The 19,512-nt window shown below is 42.1% G+C and overlaps 3 protein-coding genes across 3 annotated transcripts; 1 reads left to right on the top strand and 2 right to left on the bottom strand.

Annotated features, from left to right (window-relative positions):
* Positions 1-5,715: 5,715 nt before the first annotated feature.
* Positions 5,716-10,071, bottom strand: tmem167b (transmembrane protein 167B). Its single transcript, XM_071528904.1, has 3 exons — positions 9,932-10,071; positions 8,583-8,714; positions 5,716-6,930 (listed from the first exon to the last, which is right to left on the bottom strand). Exons 1-3 carry the CDS (start codon positions 9,939-9,941, stop codon positions 6,848-6,850), a joined length of 225 nt encoding a protein of 74 aa, XP_071385005.1. The 5' UTR covers positions 9,942-10,071; the 3' UTR covers positions 5,716-6,847.
* A 604-nt stretch (positions 10,072-10,675) lies between these two features.
* On the top strand, positions 10,676-14,857 carry LOC139651975 (uncharacterized). The gene is made up of 6 exons (XM_071528883.1): positions 10,676-10,801; positions 11,633-11,752; positions 12,708-12,741; positions 13,170-13,326; positions 14,402-14,546; positions 14,733-14,857. The coding sequence occupies exons 1-6, from the start codon at positions 10,676-10,678 to the stop codon at positions 14,832-14,834; spliced, it is 684 nt and encodes a 227-aa protein (XP_071384984.1). The 3' UTR covers positions 14,835-14,857.
* Positions 14,858-15,555: 698 nt separating this feature from the next.
* On the bottom strand, positions 15,556-18,369 carry b3galt6 (UDP-Gal:betaGal beta 1,3-galactosyltransferase polypeptide 6). Its single transcript, XM_071528909.1, has 2 exons — positions 18,150-18,369; positions 15,556-17,691 (listed from the first exon to the last, which is right to left on the bottom strand). Exons 1-2 carry the CDS (start codon positions 18,155-18,157, stop codon positions 16,662-16,664), a joined length of 1,038 nt encoding a protein of 345 aa, XP_071385010.1. The 5' UTR covers positions 18,158-18,369; the 3' UTR covers positions 15,556-16,661.
* Between the last annotated feature and the right edge of the window lie 1,143 nt (positions 18,370-19,512).

Below are 19,512 nucleotides of genomic sequence, written 5' to 3'. Positions count from 1 at the left end.
AGAAGTCTTAGATGTTTATTTGTTTTCTGCATTAGTGTAGTAATCACTGTCAGTAGTAATCTATATATATATAATTTACTTAAACCTCCCTTTTATTAGTTAGGGTATATCAAGATAATACTGCACAGTAGAACACCTCTTCCCAGGTTTTTAAGAGCATTCGTGTGTTGAACTCACTGTGACGTTTGTGCTTTTGAAAAGAAAAATGACAATTAGTGAAAGTTTTTTGAAACACATGGGCGTATGTCAGTTGTGACTGCTTCAGATCCACAGATTTAACAACATCCGAGTGGCGTCTAGTCAGATGAGCATATAAAGTTCATTGTTGCATCATGTGAGTACTTAAAAAACGAATAAAGAAAACGACATGGCTTTTATCAAGTTAATTTCTCCCCGCTTTGTTTTTCGAGGCTGGTTTAATAGCATTTGCCATTGTCCATCACTGTCAAGCCAGTGGAGAGAGGTTTGGTCAAAAGGAGCGGAGTCTAAGATAAAAGCTAAAAATTATATGTGCTCTTATTCTACTAATGTAAAATAACATACACATTCAAGTATCGGTACTAGGATTTAAAGAATCGACTCTGACAAAATAAAATCATCAGAGAATAGAGTTTTTTACCCAGCCCAGCTAGCATGCAGAGGATGGAAGGGAAACCCCCACCCACCTCCATCCCCTTTGATCGATGATTGGGATCCAACTTATAATAAACACCTATAAACACAGTAACACCAGACTGTAACATCATAATGCATGAGACAGACACAAAGACAGTATGGTGGCAGCAGAGAGTGAGGCAGATGGGCCTTGCCTCCCCATGGAGAGTGACATCTCTGCATTTCCTGTATCTCTGAGGGAACGCAGCCCAGTTATGATAAACCACATTCCTTCCAGGTCAATCACTTTGTCTGCCACACAAATGGATGACTGCAAGAAATCAGATGAAGAAATCATTTTTCATTCTGGTGAAATGAAGTATTGTTTTTTTCCCCTATTACATTCTCTATCCATGTGGGGGATGAAAATGAAAGTCAGACCTTTTCCTTCTTTTCTAACCTACTTTAACCAGACCAGTTGACTAGGAACTTTTCTTACAGCAATCAGGAGGGAGAGGGACAGTAACACACATTCATACATGGGAGCTACTCAGTAGAACTACTGTCTTGAACTGGTCTTGAGCTGCTCCGTGGCCATTAAGTTAAGTGCCTTGTTGAAGTGCATCTCAACAGTACAGCGGGAGAAGAGAGTTAGTCATTTCCTTTGCCCATATTTTACCAGCTGATTGAGGGATTTGAGCTGTATAGAAGTTGCCAACCTTGCAACCGCCCATGAATGGCAACTCAAGATCTTTGTTTCTTCACACTCACTGTTCACGCACTCAGACTTGGGCAGCAGACAGTATGGTGCGTTGTGACACAATGTCTAATGTTTGACTGCATAGAGCAGCCAATAACAGTTTTATAAACAAAGTCTCAGACACTCACTCAGCTTGTTAGAGACAAACTTATGGCCCTGGGTGCAATGCAACCATGATAAGAATAGTAAGATAAGCAGTGTGCCTTTTCGCGTTGGAAATAATCTTCCACACCCAGTGTATGTCCCTACCTCTCAGAATACCTTGTATTTGTCTCACTTCCAAGGAAAAACCCATACTTAGTAAACATAAGCAATCTCAAATACCTACCAACACACACAGTCTATGAAGCTACAGCTAATTTGCAGGACAAACATGATGCGTCTAAGCACACACCATCCAATTAGTCTGTAATGAATGTAGCCTAAGTGCAATAACGAAGGGCCGTAAAAACGTGGGCTGTAAAAGGAACAACATTAAGAGGCCAGCATCAACAGGGAGGCAAGTAAGCGTCAGCATTATGTTATGACTGACTGACTGAGATGAGGAAGGGTGTCCTTCCCTCTTGCCATGCTATCATACAGTGTCAGATGAGTACAGCTCAACTCTGCGAATCAAGCTACTGATAAAGGTTAGTCACCAGTGATCTTTGAATGCTAAAATGCTCTGGGGCACTAAAACCTAATCTGTGACCTAATCTGCTATATACCAAAATAAAGGGTTCTACTCTTCTGACATCAACTCTATTATAGTTCTTTGAATGACAATTGGAGCTGAAGTCATACTGGATTGAAGGTTTTTTCAACTTAAGCTTCCCGGTGGTTCGGAGAGCCAACAAGTCAGTGCACATTTCTCTGAGGTTAAGACCAAGTGCGTCAGCCAGAACCTGCCACAATATGTCACCTCGTCACCAGTACAGCCTCATCAACACCACAGTCTCATCAGCACAATATTATAATGTCTTTAAGGACATATAAAGAATGCTGTGGCCCAAGTAGGCACGCAACCAAGAGGCAAACAAGGAATCCATGCTGAGACAAACTGACTGGAAAAATGTATTGTATTTCCTGCTGGACAAAGAAGCCAGTGAAGAGGAAAACACAAAAGCCAATGAAGAGGAAAACACAAAAGCAAACTGAGAAGTGGTCCTTTAACACACCTGTGCAAGCTGGCAAAATAAACACTTGCTCACTGACTGGACAGATATATAAAACATTTTAATGGAGTAAGTCACATTCAAGCGTGTGAGGCAAAGAGAAGTACAGCAAGCCTGTAGGCAGGCACCTGTTTTTTCTGCTCAGCTGAGCGACCAAGACCAAATAACACGGAGGCACTCAGCACAGTCCATAACCTAATCCCAGCCAGCAGCATTCACTTTGAACTCTTTCTTTCCTGACCTATCCTGGACCTCCTCCAAGTCTGACATTTGAAGAATGGAGACAAAGGTCAGAAATACGGAGGAGGTGGTAGTGGTTTCCTCAGACGCCCTGCCTCTGAGTGACAGGTTGATGAGGAAAATATATTTTAAAAAAAATACACACACATAGTGCTTTCCATACTTTTCAGTTGGGCAGAGTTCAAGCAGAGGGCCCGAGGAGAGTCAGGGCAGCAACAACAAAGACTGTCCCGACTGGCTGACTGAGTGTGTGTCAGGCTGACCAACAGCTGACCAACAGCCTGACAGCCTGCAGGTAGTATGAGGTTATTAATACTGTTCTTTTAAATATTTTTATTTTAGGCATGTTTATGCTTTATTAATTGCAACAGTGTGAGAGAGAGACAGGAAGGTATGGGAGAGAGAGAGGGGAGGACATGCATCAAATGACTGCGGGCTGGATTCGAACCCGGGTCGCTGCGGGAAGGACTGAGCCTTATGTTACGTGCTCTACTCGGTGATCCATCGGGGTGCCCCATTAATACTGTTCTGATACCTTCTGAAGAGTTTCAATAACACCTTCCTATTTAGACCACTTTGCGTGCAGAATGTCTTGTAAGCTATCGTATTGCAAAGGCTTTGTGACCAGGATGGGACGTTTCCAAGAGATAGGTTTACATGTGAGAGCTCCTTGCACTGGCACAGGGTGTAGTGAACTACAGGCAACACAGTGGAAATGCCCCAAAGGCAACTATAGAGTAGCAGCAGGAAATGGGGAGAATGATGCTGTCAGCCATGTTTGTCATCATTGTGTAGCACCAAGGCCAGCTACACCAAGATATTAACCCGAGAGCAGGGATTTAGTAGAGGATAAACCACCAAAACTCAAGTCGACACACCTTTTTTATTTATGGAATTGAGTTTACCCATCGACATAAATTGTTATTATGTACATGCATAGTATTAGTACACATCATAGTAAGTAGCATCAAACTGATGTAAATTATATAAAGATATTGTTGTTTAGGAAAACGCATACATTAATGGCTTTCTGAAAATATAATAGCTTTTTGTCTCTACTGGTGGTTGTGGTGATGACCAACTTGAGGTCAGTTTACCCACCTTTTTATTCACCACTACATCACTGCCTGAGACACACACACAATTGACGGGTGTCACCTTGTGGGAGCAGAAGAAAAGACTAACAGCACCAAAGTTACAATTACGTTACGATGCGATCCGTGAGTTTTAGATGACTAACAGAGTCACTGCTGAGGCGACTACCTAACCTCGGGACTGTGAGTCATGGGTGTAACACGACGGGCGAAAGGGTGACATCATTCTAGACTCATCATCGTCGGATGGGTTCCTATAGAGAGCAGTCACTATGGACGAGGGGGCCTACTTTCCGAAAACCACGTGACTTGCTGGTACTCTGCAGTCTGCACCCGACTGGAAAGTGCACAATGTATGCAACGTGCCAATGAAAGGCCAAAAGTGCATTGTTCAAAGTACCAGTCCCATACGTATATTACTACAATACTATTCTAATCGATGTTAACTGTTTATGTATTGGTTAAATGCATCATCGCCATAACACGACCATGAATCCTGTCTTATCATGTGGAGGCACCACTTTGGCAGATGATGCAAGCAGGAACATGTCGAGGCTTCTTCGCCACAGTCTAAACAGTCAACTCAAGAGAGAATAGCCCTTATTCTGCATAAAACGCATCTAAACTTAGTCTTCACGCTGCCATTGTGCCTGCTGGACAATACGTACAATTGTGTCACCGTTCACACGACGCTACGAGCAAATTAGATACTAGGCAAGGAGGCAAAATGTGCACAAAAACAAAATAATCCCCACCCGCCGAAGAAGTGCGAGTTACCCCGAAGCGCGCACGATGTGCCATCAATTTGTTATGGTGAAAGTATGAAACGTAAACAAAAGGCACAAGTATCCCCTTTACTTTCAGAGTCATCCTTTACCAACCAGCTACAGATTGATAAGCAATTCGCGGAGAGGTACGGGCCTCTGTTGGAAACAGTTTGGCCATTATACCAACCGATAGCATTGTGCAATTTGTTGTGTTCTCGGTGCTACTCTGCAACACGCTTACCATACGGATCCGTAAGCACCGGAGCCGACGGGGGATAAGTTCTGGTACCGCGCCGGGACCTCCCATACGGTTTTGTTGAGCTCCTGTCGGTAGAAAAGGGGTCTCTCCTTCTGCGACATTCCTGCGAATTTACCGACCCCGCAGTGACAAACAAACCAGTCGAAACTTCTTCTGCCCTCTCCTCTCTCTCCTTCCCGTGTGGCGCGCGGGCGTCCTCCAGTCAACTCAAAACAATCAAGGCGGGCCGAAGTAGTATGCGACTTCAGCCTCCCAGTTGTGCAAATTCTGTGCAGTTGTGCAAAATTACCCCCCGTGCACGACGGGCTGGACGCGCGTTTGGAGGCAACTTCCTCTAGAAGACACGTTCAGGTCAGGAAGCTACGGACGCTCGCTGGATTTTTCGCCCCCGTTCTCGTTCCGCTGGGTGCGCGGAAACGTGAACGTGGGCGTCGCGGCTCCCCGTCACTGGCAGTGCGCGCTCCCAACAACAATTGTTGTCTCGCGAGAAGTAGGTTATTATTTGGAACGTAGGGGAAGAATTCCTACTGTGGGCATGTTAGTTGGAATTTCCCTCTATCAATCAGCGAACACGTTGTTTTACAGGTTCAAATGTAACACACATGAGAGCACTCAACAATCTTACCGATGTTATGTGAAATATTTGGCTGTAAACTAACCAGGCCATGATCAAAGAAGGCCTAAACTATTACCAATGCAGCAACAAAGAGTCAAATAATAAATCTCCAACACATAGATGCCACTTAAAATCTCTCAACTGTTTGTTATTTCATACAAATACATATATATATATATATATATATATTGTATTGTATATAAAAAAAACACCACAAACACAGATCTTGTCTGATCAATGCTTTACTGAAAAATACCCCCAAAAACACCAAATAACTTTCTTATTTAGTATAGTAATAAAAAAATAAGGTGACAGCTCAGATAAGGGATTTGACTATAATCCTTTAAATTCATTATTTTTAGACTCAGAATAACAGTGTTTAATTAAGACGGTATGATAAGCATCACCCCTATTTGGCATTGCAGTTAAATCATCAGGCAGGCCAGATACAGTTACCCAATTCCACATGTAATATATTTAGATATGCTTCTTCAAAAATTATTGTAGTCTTCTCTGTGCAACACTCTGCAATGTTGACAGGAGTTTTACTTCAAGTGACTTACACTGACCAATCTGTGAGGCTAAATACAAACATAAACCATACAGTTGGATGCATTGAATTAGGGTAAATACAATGTGCCCCAGTGTTAAGTGTGTACTTCAAACCTGAAACAAAAATACGAGACACAGAGAAGCCTAACAGCACTGTTAAGAAAAGGTAAGAGATCCAAAAAAGTAAAATATAAAGTGTACACAAGAAAATTTTTATATATTAGCTTTGTTTCTCTTTTCCCCCCCTTGATTGAAGGAACTGATACAGGAAAAACCGCATAGGTGGGACCTAGCAGAATTGATCACTTTTAGTCTGATCACACTTAACCTCTGGTATATCTCTGTTGGTCATACTTTTTCAAATATATACAGTTAGGTTACTCATATATTCTATACAGGTATAAGGTATAATGCAGAATTTGACCCCTTCGCACTTTGCCCTTGCACATTCTACGTCCTTCAATATAAATTATTATGGAGGAGGTGTAGAGACAACAATAAGATGTTACCCAGCAATAAAATAACACCGTGTGACCCAACGGGCTTTCTCCTCTTTATCATATCTGTAGGGTGAATTCAGGATGACCTGCATGTCCGTGGTGCACAGACATAGAGGAAGGGAGAAGTCATGATCCCAGTCACCAGAGGGGGGCAGCACTGGCCTGTCTTTCAAATGGGTCCACACAGCGATAGGGCCTCATCGGTCACATAATCCAAGAGATATCCACAACAAGGATTAACGCATGACCACTCCGGTGAGTCCATCCCCAGCCTGCACCCGTCCAGTCCTTTCCAGTCCAGTCTGATTCTCTCATTTTAGGAAGACCAAGTAGAAAGCCATTGCCAGGCAGGAAATCGCCACGGCGATGTGAAGCCGCGTCCCAATTACTGCAGCTGAGAGCAAGGGATGGAGGATCAAAAGGATGAGTCAAGAAAATTACAGATAAAATGGCAAACATACAGAACAAGGAGAGAATAGCAAACTATACCAGCAAATGTGTATTATTTAGTTGAGTTGTTTGTGAGCATGAACAAATGTCCCAGAAAGCCAGAAACTAAAGAAGGCTAGGTTCAGACAGGCAGCTCAAATCTGATTTTTCACATTTCTGATATGAGTCTGATATTTTTTCTAAAATCTGAAGTTCTCTGAATGGTGGAAAAAAAACCAAACATAGAATCTATCTTCTTAGATCAGATGTAAAATCACAAATCATAAGTGGTTTGAATGCAACTCACTGACCACTCAGATTGGATTTCCAGTGTTTTTAAGCATCACTATGAACACAACATTTGACATTACACATTACACTACCAGTCAAAAATTTTGACACACTTGATTACAATGCTTTTCATTATCTTAAAGCCATGCTGATCTAAAGGCTTATGCTTAAATGCTTGAAATTTGTCCTTTAGACAAATATAAATAGTGAATTTGATGCCTATGAATTTCTTTCCAAAGCCTTTGCCTTTCCATCAAGGCAATGGGTGGCTACTTTAAAGAATCTAAAATATAAGATATAGATAGTTTTGATTTGTTTAACAGTTTTTTAGTCACTGCATAATTCCATTTGTGTTATTTCATAGTTTTGATGTCTTTACCATTATTCTAAAATGTGAAAAATAATAAAAACAAAGAAAAATGTGTGTCCAAACTTTTGACTGGTAGTGTATGTGACTTCCACGGTACAAAGCCATTGGAAATAATGGGTTTTAGAGAGCAGGGGTGGAGTTTTCCCATCCTATGTCAAAGTCTCTTTAGTCAGCGTGCACATGCCTGCGTTGTTACCATGACAACCAATGATGTAATGACAGCAAATAATTATACTGTTTAAACACACAAATCCAATCTGGTCACTTTTAAATTACAATGTGGACTGTCAGTGACAATCAGACTTTAGATTTGAAAAACAAATCAGATTTGCCTGCTGTCCAAACAACATAGCATAGAGCTCTATCCTGCTAATGTCATCAAGATATAAAAGCCACAGTGGCTCCATAGACAATCAATGACAGACTAATTTTGTAGTTTTTATGCCTAAATGTGCTTTATTCTACAGTTGTATCATCAGTTCTGCACCCCAACATGTATCTATCTCCCCAGAAAATCTCCTTGAATGCTCCTACATTTTTACCATCTTTCCCAATTCATTCCTTGTGGAGCATTTCCAGATTTCACATTTTGATGACACCTCATGTTCAAGGATTAGTTCTCTGGTTTCTGGCTTTGAGAGAGTTGTTCAATCACACACATATTGAATGGACTGTCCTATACCATAGGGATAAAATAGGAATAGGAATTCAGCAGAATTCTTAAACTGACAGGATCTGATGTTACTATCTCTTGTGCCATAACCCAAGGTGAGCATTCATATAGAGGCCCAATTCAGAGTTTAACAGAATGATATACTACCATGCAAATGAGTACCATATAAAACATCAGACTACACTGTCAAAAATCTACAGGACCATAAGACAGGCAGCAATATTCACCAGCTACCTACTCCAGCTTTCAGGGTGAGTATACTGTTAATGCATATTATATGTACCTTTGTAGAAGACGCCCCACACCCCTTTCTTCTCTGAAAGCAGCCAGCTGTTGAGGCGAGGCACCTTTTTGAGGTATGCACACGTGCAGATGAATAGCAGTCCAAAGACCAGGATGCCATCGAAAGAGTACACTATGGAAGAAGGGGAGGATAGTATCATATGGACTTCCCTAAGTTGCCTTCCAATGAAGCAAATGCACAGCAGTCTGCAAGCTGTCAAGAGACCGCTTCAGATATGTTAATCAATAGTATTTCAACTTCTCCACTCAGATTAATACAAGAGAAATGAGTTTGCTGCATGAAATACGACATACAAAAACAACAATCACAGAAAATTCAATACTGTGCATATTATATTACAATGCTATTCCAACAGAAATATAATTACATAAATAACTACATAAAAGGCACATAATGCGCCTGGTCAAAGTCACACTACACCACTTGAAAGCTGGGCAAGATCATATTCTGTTGTAGTTTGAGTGTGTGTGCATGTGTGTGAGAGGCAGGAGATCCAGCACTTCCTAGTCCTGCTCCTGTGGGACAATAAAGTGTCTCCTAGAGGTAAGAGTAGTGGAGTGAATGGACCTTTCTTCAGCTTCAGTATCCACATCAGTCTTATTAGGGGCTCTGTTATTTTACAAACGGCAAGTTTGTTTAAAGGGTTATAATGACTTTGCCACACATCTTGTAAACTCTGGCCACTGTACTGACTTTTACTTACAATATCTTAGGATACTCTATGAAAAAGTTGCACAAGTTAAAATGCACCGGTCCACCGGCCAGGAACTGCGACTCTAAACAAACACCCGTCATCAGAAACATTGATTAGCCTCAGTGTCAAGTTGTGTGTCCACTCTGTTGACAAGTCAGTGAAGCTAGCAGCAGACATATAGTGACACCAGTACGGGGTTGATTACGACCAGAAACACCTAAATATCTGTAAAGCTAGTTGGTCAATGTCATACTAGTGCAAGCCCAACCTGACCCGACAGTGTTCTTGCTTCGTGCGTATTGTCGCCAATCGTCACTAGGAAAAGTTAGCATTAGCCCCGGCCAAAGCTAGTTACCAAGCTATCTTGTATTATCAGCCTGAAAAAATAACGGTAGGTCACCAGTATTCGGTAGTCTGAAGTCACTAGCTATTTATTAAGCACCACAAACTGTGCACTGCACTGGAAATTGTAAGATAGATAGTTGATATTACGGTGTTAAAGGTTAGTTAAATAGAAGTAGTCTGCTGCCACAGTCTGGGCCACGTCTACAGCTAGTTTCCATGCTAACGCTAGCGATTCGTCCAAGGAAGTCCCAACAGTTTCACTGCTAGCCGCACAATGCAATAAACATACCATTTGTCATATTCGCTGGTTGCTTTTTGGCGAGGTTATGTGACTGTTTCTTCTTTTCAATTAGCAATCCATGGTATGTTAAAAAGTGGAGCTAATGCCTTCTACTTCGCAGCCAGATCAATAATGGATCTCCAACTAGGTTGACATTTCCGGTTTCACTGGCTTTGAATCTTCTTCTTTTACGTGTTATGCCTGTTAGTTTCATACTTGATGCATTACTGCCATCTAGTGGATTTTGTGAAATTCAACACGGTAAGGATTCAACTTGCATACCCCACATTAAATCCATCATAATACAATTAAACTGCACTTATAACCATGTTGAACATGATTTGAATCCATCTCTCGATATCCTGTGAACATCTTTACCTGCAACATCACTAATATCTACCTAATATCTAATATTATAGTCACATCTATCACTATCTTTATTCTCTCTGGCTTTATTCAGATAAATAGCTTTTCTCCCCTTTGACTGCCCAATCTATTCTCATGACAGCAAAATTTCAGAATCACCTTCTTCTCAGTCTACATCTCAACAGCTTCAGCCTGCTCTTACCAGAGCAACGTTTGCCTGTTCCTCCTTGAATTTGCAATCTGCCGCAAATATATCCCATCTTCTCACATCTTCCATGTCATGCAAGGGGCTCGTCACACCTGCTGAACATCAGCTCCCTCACCAAAAAAGCACAACAGAGGATGTACTTCCTGCGGCAGCTGAGGAAGTTCAACCTGCCAAAGACGATGATGGTGCACTTCTACACCTCCATCATTGAGTCCATCCTCACCTCCTCCATCACCATCTGGTACACTGCTGCCATTGCCAAGGACAAGGGCAGACTGCAGCGTATCATTCGCTCCGCTGAGAAGGTGATTGGCTGCAATCTGCCTTCTCTCCAGGACCTGTACGCCTCCAGGACCCTGAGGCGAGCAGGAAAGATTGTGGCCGACCCCTCTCACCCTGGACACAAACTTTTTGAAACACTCCCCTCTGGCAGGAGGCTGCGGTCCATCAGGACCAAAACCTCACACCACAAGAACAGTTTCTTCCCGTCTGCAGCTGCCCTCATCAACAAGCCCCGGGACCCCCGCTGACACGGACCCCTATCCCCCCCTCTATACTCCATACTGTTAAGCTTTGCACATTCTCTGGTCAATATTTTGCACATTCCTGTACAAACTGTAAATCTTTTTCATTCACTTTAAAAAAACAGATATATTGCACATATTTTTTATTATATTTGTATTATATTTTTTTCATATTCTGTATTATTTATGTCTCTTCACTTTCTTGACTTGCAGTACTTCCTCCTAACCTATCCCTATTTTTTTTCCTATTATTTTTCTCCATGTTTATGTTTATTGTATGCACCTTCATACCAAGGCAAATTCCTTGTAATAAACCTGATTCTGATTCTGATGTGTTGATGGATTCAACACCAAATAAGAATTCAGTGCAAGAGACCAACTGGGTCCACAGTGGAGGGATACCGAGGCCATATTTCACAAACTCTTAAAGAGAATTTATTATCTACGCATGTTGCACTATCCTAATCCCTCCATATGTTCTCCCTCTCTGAGATAACACACAAGTTTGTCTCCTGAGGGTGCAGAGGGAGGGAACAAAGGGTGATAAGACAGTTAATAAGATTTGACCACAGGACAGCAAGGCACACCTGTTCAGCCTCACCCTAACTGCAGCTCGCCCTGCACCCAGAGAAGGAGGGTGAGCCTCTGCTGGAGCTGGAGTTATGCGTGTTTGAGAGAAGATACTTTAGCTCGTCTCTCGTTTCTGCTATGCGTCTGTACCAGAGCTCACAGGTAAGCTTGGTTTTGTGCTGTTAGGTGAGAAAGTGGAGACATGTCATTATTTGGTGCATTTTTGGTCGTGGTGGTTATCATGGCTGAAATTAGTATTGACAAAAAAACATGTTTTTATCCTAAAGTAGGGAATAAACAATTTCAATTACCGAAATGAGTAAATTGGAGTTGTCTGTGCCCCAAATAATCTGTTCAAAATTGGAAATTAGATAGAAAAGGGAAGGGCAGTGTTTGTTTTGGGCTGAGTTTTTCAAATAATAAGAGATCCAGTTCGGGCCTTTTTCAAAATACATTTTCTTGCATTTATTAAGTCATTCACAATGAGCATTTTGCAAAGATTACCTTGCAAAATAACTCATATATGTCCCTTCATTAAGGTGTGTTCCCCCAAGAAAACTGACAGTGTTAATGTAATTAATGGAGACTTCTATGTCTTTATGTCCAGACTGAGTCTTTATGTCTCTATGTCTTTATGTACTTCTATGTACTTCTATGACTTCTTCAATTTACCCCCATAGACTTCCAGCTACAAAATATAGAATGCTGTTTGAGCACAACAGAGTATTTTTCTTTTTTGTGTCATTTTGTGTGTGTAAAGATTTGTGAATTCCAGGATGGGAAACATTTTGGCGAAATGTTGAATTTGATGTTTGTAATATGTTCATACATAATGTCTGCGGGTGTTTTAGGCCTTTGAAATGTGGGGGGTAAAACTGGGCAGTTAGTAGCTTGGCTCAAGTTAACCCTTAGCTACATTTGAAAACTCAAAAACATACAAATATGCAGTGCAGCTGTTCAACTACATAAAAATTAGAAAATTAGTTTTGGTTTCCTTTTTCTGCTGTTCTGTATACAACATGCATACAACAGCTTCAAGTGAAGTTCCATGCATGTAAAAAAAAAAAGCATTTTGAAAATGGAATTTACATATACTTATCTCTTATTCTTTAATCAGGGATCACAGGAGATGGGTCTGCAAAACAGGACAGGTAAGATAAAATCAAACAGCAGAATTGTTAAGGTGAAGCTCATATTGCTTCAGTGAATTTAAACAGATAAATAGCATTATCTTAGAACAGTTTTTTTAAAAAAAAACATTTTCAGCTAAGTAATCAAATGAGAAGTTGTGTCATTTGTCCTGGGACAAAAGCCTATAATGACATTGCTAACCTTGTCATGTGGGGACCCGCCAAAGTAGGCCAGTGACCCCATTCTGAGTCCTAACCCATCACTTTAGAAGCCATTTTTATGATAACACGCAACTCAGTGAACAATTAAATATCTTGAATGTAACTAATAGTTTTTGAAAAGCTTTCTGCCAATTGAAGCTGAACCAATACAGTTTGCGTAGTGTGTTGGTGAATGCATTAAAAAGGGTGTGTGACTGTGTGTGCAGGCCTGTGTTTATGTGTGTCAGAGAGGCATCACTGCGAGATGGTCCCATCTTGCCAGGTGATTGAGACTCAACGGCAGCAGGACAGTGATCTCATCAAGCCCAAGAAGCTGCCAAATCCTGTCCTGGATTCTCAACAGCATCGTTCCATTCACCGAGAGCTGCTATTCTGCTACAGACGGTGAGGAAACACTTAGCTGTGTGCCTGCTGCCTCCGGTCGGTACAACCAGGTCACCAGACACCCACATGCTGTCCCGTGTGCCCAAATGTTGTATCAGTCAAGGAACTTCTGCCAGAGATAGTGTACCTTAAATCAAAGGAGATGAGAGTGATGCATTCAAATGATCTTCTTTTCCAGTGGTCTCAGATAGACTCCTTTTTTTTTTTATTAATCAACATGATTGTTTTGCTGCATCACTTAGTACATTTTGTTAAAGGAGCCCACTGCATATACATAGAAAATAATATACTTCAAACAAAAATAAGGAGACATCTTCTGCTTGGGTCGCAGTTAAGGGGAGATGATCTGCAGTGGTCTAATGTTAATGTTATGTGGAGTGAATGTTTTAATGAACAGTATGTCAGCTATAGTAATTTGTATTGTCATAGTTACAGGGAAATCTCCTGGAATCATCTAACACCATGCTGTAAGATGGTGTCCAATAGGTTACCAGAGATTATTTACCAACTAATAAAACATGGATTAAACAACCATTACAAACCTTTCCATGTGTGACATTTCTCAGGACCGGTGTGTAATAAAGGCAGGCCAATGTCAATCATAAGACAGAGCTCAGTAATATTTTCCCCACATCAACATGTGAGTTGTCTACTGCTTCAGAGAAGCCTCTTATCCAGACCAAGGCTTCCCCAGTCCGGCTGACCTCCACCCGCCCGGCTGTGCCTCAGTGCTGTGGATGGGATAAGCAATGTGCTTAGGTGGTGTTCAACGCTGATCGAGTTAAAAGGCACAACACCTTGGTAGAGATCAGTGGTAATCTCTCAACAGGAGGCCCAGTGACCTCACTATCTTCTGTCTGGGAAAACACCAACCATGATATAAAGCCATGCCCTAATCTACTAATTCAACTGCAAACCCCAAACAAATAGCAAATTTGTCTTTTGCCAATATTTCTCAACAGAATTGTTGTATACCAATAAAGTGCTTGCTCTTAATTGCAATACAAACAAGCTGCTCACCTTTTCCTAGTGGTCCATCTCCCTATCAAGTGTTTTTTTGTCAATGTGTCCCCAGGGCTTTACTGCCTGGAGACAAGCCTGAGCTGCAGCGTGTGCTGGAATACAGGCAGAGGGAGCAGCACAAGCAGAGAGAGCGGGCCCTGCGGCCTCCCTCTGACCTGGAGCTGAAGCTACGCACAAGGCAGCAGAGAATACAAGTCGTAAGTAAGCCCAGGGGCATGTTGACTGAGAGCAAAGATGGAAAAGTGCACAACCTGGGGAACAGAGTATCTGAAATGATCTCATTTACTTTTTGAGCACATAAGCAAGCCTGAATATATTTCCAAATGTAGACTCATCTTTTTAAGAAGGATGCCCCTAACACTGAGATGGTTCCTGTCTTGCAGTACGAGCTGGAGCAGCTGAAGAGGAGCGAGAACCTGGAGAACGTACCAGAGTTTGTCCGTGTGAGGGGAACCCTGAGGCACATCCAGATTGTTTCTCAGTGAAAACCAGAACAAAGGGCAACACATTACTTCCCTTTGAATGTGAAGAGGAGTACAGACAGATGTCAAAGGTTACAATGTTATGGGTAGTCAACAGAACAGGAGGATCGTCTTTGATTAACAACTGCAGCCTTTCAACTACAGCGACCATCTCAACTGTAATTTTGACTGAGAACTACATGAAGCCACCATTCGCTCTCCATGAGAAAGAGTGATTACATGTTATGGTTCTCTCCTCTATCTGTCAGAAAAATAAAGTATTAATAAAACATTTTTGTATTAGAGATTGGAATAATCAACATGCATCAGCCATACATTGACAGAGTGAAAAATGCTCTATGCATCATTTAAAACCTTTTAAAGGTTTGTACTGTGGGAGGTGTAAAGACAAACCAAAAGACTACCATCTTTTTACACTAGGATCATTCCTACAACACTGTATGGTTGTAGGTATGGCTGTAAAACTATTTGATATTGTAGTATTGTCAAAAAGGGTATTGTATCAAGTCCTGTTAGTAAAATAGTCTTTTGTAAAGCATTTTGTCAAATATGTAATGCCTTTCCACAACAAAGGCAAATTAATATACATAAATGTACCATCTGATATTGAATATGAAAATCTACAGAGCAACCTAGAATCTTCCATTCGTATATTCATTCAGACAATGAAAATACAAGTTGACGAGAATACATAAAAAAAAAAACATTTAATAAAACATCCAGGCAGGCTGACCATTTGGAAACAAACACTGAAATTGAAGTTGTGTAGGATTAGAGAACTGCTAGTGGAAACAGTGAGAAAATAGTCATGTCATTAATTCACAACACAACATGATAACAGCAGTCATAAAAACAAGCATGGAAGCGACTCTTTTTTGCAGCATTCCTCAAATATTTAACCAGTACACCAACATACACCCTAATCGAAGCTGTTGCACACATTTCCAGGTTTTGGGACACAGCTACTGACATTGAAGGGTGAGTTCAGGCTAGAGACCTTAACATTGGAAAAAACATATAATTTTGGACATCAAAATTACATTGCTTGTTGAAAAAAAGTGACCAAGTGCCAGCTGGTAGTCTATGTCAACTTCATCTGTCTGAATCTGTACCGTGCTGCAAACAAACATACACAAATAACTTCTGTGTAATATCACTGTCCAGCTTCTGTAAATATACTGACCATACTTTTAAAATGTGACTGTTGCCTTGGTTATGTAAATATCATCACAGACTCCCCACATAGGATCCAGTATAAGGGAGGAAGAAGGCCTGCACAACATAGCACATTCAACCATGTTCTCATACACATTCAGTGTAACACCTTAAACCTTTTGTACCATTAATCGTAAACAAAGGCTTTGCGTTTCAAATTATCATTCCTTGTCCATTCATTCTGTAAATAAAATGCTAATTTCCCAACATGTTTATAAATTAAAATTCAACTCACAAGCAGCAACTACGTTCACTGTGCTTCTGTTCAAACTCAATACCAGTGTGCTGTGTTAGCTGCATGTCCAGAATAAATAAACAATAAATAAAATATAAAAAAATGTAGTAGTCACAAAAACAAATGTAGACATCATGGCGTAGTGAGGACCTGTTATCTGTGTTTCCCTCCATTATCTACCTCAGAGCTCACTGAAGTAGCCTTTAAACACATCTGATGGTGGTGGAAAATGTTTAGCTAGATGTATGGCAGAGGAAGCACAGATAGAGGTGAGGAGCAGGTCACCCACATGGTAGACTGATGGTAGGGAGAGCACTGACATGAGCATGGGTCCAAATAACAAGGCCAGAAGGGTTCAAAGGTCAAAAAAGGACAAAAGATTAGGGGATGCCATCCTTCCTCTGGCAGCACTGCGAGGGTGGCACACTCCAGTCGTACACATAGGACAATCGCAGCTTGACCTCCTCCTTGCAGAGCCTGCCATCGCGCTGCAGAGTCTGGTGTTTTTCCAGCATATCCTCCAGGCTCTGCTTATGTGTCACCAAGTATTTGTTGCTGCAGCCGCGCGACTTATACTCCGTGTCGAAGCGTGGGTCATGTGTCCGCCGCACGTCCACCGGTGCCAGCCAGGCGCCCAGCGACACATCCTCGCTCTGCCACGTCTTGAAGTAGCCGGCGTTGAGGTGCACATAGCGTACCAGGTCAGCTGACAGGATGTAGCCACCACCCAACGCGTAGGGCAGGTAGTAGTCACAAAGCTCCCAAGCACTTTCCCGCCATTTCCCGGCTGTTTTCACCCGCCCTCTGCCTGAGAAGAAGCCCCAGTACAACCGGCTTGGTTCTTTCCCCTTCAGCTCCTCTTTAAGGAGGTCCAAGCGAGCGAATGTGTCGTCGTCTGCCTTGAGAACAAACTTAAAGTCCACATTTTGGTCCAGCCAGGAGTACATGTGCAGCAGCTTCAGTGTTAGGTTCTCGTAAGAGTCCCGCAACTCAGGCAACAGGAGCAGGTCCTTGTGACGCCCTTGCTCGGTGTTGAGGTTCAGAAGGTCCTCATTGGAAAGCCCCTCAGTTCCCACAACAAACATGGCCAGAACATCTGAGTCCCGCTTGGCCAGCCAGGTGCTGCGGATGATACTCCTGCGCTCTGTGTATTTAGGCCCAGTTGTGATGAGGACCACCAGGAAGGCTGACAGGTCCTTGGATCTGGAGGGGGGGTTGTGGTGCTCTGGACGGGGTTGGAGGGCATGGACGCGCGGGGCGAGGCCTGGAGGGTCTGGTCGGTCCTGTTTCAGGGTTTCTGAGGTACATTTGGCCAAGAAGATGAGGACTATGGCAAAGGTGCACACACTGCCAATGACCAGGGCTGTCTTGTGGCGGCACAGCAGGCGTAACAGGTTCATGGTGTTGAGCCTGGGGTTAAGAGCATAAGAACACTAATATTAACTCAATTCAAAACCCTGCTTTAATATTACTGTACTTCACTGAACAGTAATGGCATGCTTTACTTTGAACGACAGGCAGGACACATACATCAGCAAAGCACCCAAAATTTGATTCTACAGCCAAAACTTTCAGCAAGCGTGATAAGACAAAATATGTGCTTGGGTTGTGTCGCTCTTTTGTTATGTTGGCTGTCGCATGAGCAAGCTATCAAAACAACGACGCTACTTAATGACGTTAGCTACCGAGCCAGTTAGCCAAGTAACCTCGCGTTAGCTGCTGCGTATTATGCAGTTCATATCTTTGGCACCACTTGCAAAGCTCAGTCAGTAACCGGACAGTGCAGTGCATGAATATGTCACTGAAATGTCGAAAGCATTAAAGAAGTTAAGGCGGTTGGCTAGTTAACTTAGCTAATTAAAAGTTACCTGCTCATTGAATGACGCTTTGTGTGATAGCCAGTAGCCTATGAGGCGAAGGTAGCAGGCTATGCTAACGCTAGCTATCGAGCTAAGACCCTTATCTGCTCACTTTGTAAGCTTGCTACATTGAAAGCCAAAATACATGACATCCTCATCCTTGGTCTAAACACAAAAGGAAAACCACTGTAGTTTAGCGACGTCGGTTAGGTATAATAAGTTAAATCATAAGCCAAGCCAGGTACGATGCATTTTTTTATTCCATAGTATAAAGATGCAGCTGTGCCTGGGACGGGACGGAAGCGGAAATGAAGCCCCCTCGGCGAGGAATATGAAATTACATAAAAACACTTCACTCGAGGCTTTGCAGCTGCGTCACAAATCTCTTAGCAACCAATCATGGAGGTCCACTGGAGGATTGGCTGTGCTCAGATGATGGCTAAATATTATAACAACCAGGCTACAAAAAGAGAGATATCTGAAAATGGTGGTCATGGTGTGGGTATACTGTAGGTCAATTCAGAAAGATTTGACACAGTAAATTATATTGTCTTTAGCCCTAGTCCCTTTTATTGTAGTCCCTTCTCCAAAGCATGACAAATTGTAGCTTGAGGAGTTAGCTCAGTTAAATGCTATGCAATTTTGACACATTTGTGACCCCAAATGGCAGGAAGTGGTCAAATTTTGAGAACTTCAATACTGTGAAATGATAAACACTGCACAGCATCTTCATGTTTACCAGCAGGGCCTGGCGTATACCGAAGTATTGACAGGGGCAAAAGATCTAACATATTTGACAAGAAGATGCTCACAAAAAGTGCATTTTCCAGTTTCCACACCTGACACGTGGCCTTCGTCAGGGTTTGGGCCAACACACTTTTCACGTTTTCTGCAAGTGTTGCTGGAATTTCCTCTTTCTCAGTGTTACCTGCCCATTCCACACAGCTTGTGGATGAAGTTGTGCCAGAATACCTTTTCAACCATAGCACAAAATGACCATAATGTATCTGCAGGGGTTTGATCTGGTTATTGATTAATACCAATCACTTGATTACCACAGGTGCTGAGATTTCTGGCTTTCAAAGCTCACTTTCAGGCCTGTACTGAAAGTGAGCCTCTCAGTGGAATTTGAAGACACTCCCAGGGTCACCTGAAAGTTATTCTTACTGTAGTGACCAGTATAGCTACTTTCCTTGATTTAGAGGTTGTTCTTGATTTGCTGTGTGGTGTCAGGAGCTGAATTTCTAGTTGGCTAGCAGGGTGAACAGTTTAGTTTGCCATTGTCATGGCAACATGGGTCTCACATTATCTCCACAGGGGATAGCTACAGTAAAAGAAGGGATGGCAGCTCAGTTCAGACAGGTTTCTGTGC

Source organism: Centroberyx affinis, unplaced genomic scaffold (assembly GCF_046629955.1).
Source record: "Centroberyx affinis isolate AG114_WGS23_722 - 3 ecotype Tasmania unplaced genomic scaffold, CSIRO-AGI_Caff_v1 ptg001738l_1, whole genome shotgun sequence".
Lineage (NCBI taxonomy): Eukaryota > Metazoa > Chordata > Actinopteri > Beryciformes > Berycidae > Centroberyx > Centroberyx affinis.
Note: the sequence above shows the minus strand (reverse complement) of the source record. Positions and strands in the feature narration are given on the sequence as shown.

Bases quoted from the DNA above. Each gene is read 5' to 3' on its own strand.
- tmem167b (XM_071528904.1), bottom strand. The intron at 6,931-8,582 runs GTACATATAATA...CCTTGCTCTCAG, and splicing joins GTGGGGCGTCTTCTACAAAG to CTGCAGTAATTGGGACGCGG.
- LOC139651975 (XM_071528883.1), top strand. From the start codon at position 10,676: ATGATGGTGCACTTCTACACCTCCATCATTGAGTCCATCCTCACCTCC. The intron at 10,802-11,632 runs GTGATTGGCTGC...CCCTAACTGCAG, and splicing joins TCATTCGCTCCGCTGAGAAG to CTCGCCCTGCACCCAGAGAA. The intron at 11,753-12,707 runs GTAAGCTTGGTT...TTCTTTAATCAG, and splicing joins GTCTGTACCAGAGCTCACAG to GGATCACAGGAGATGGGTCT.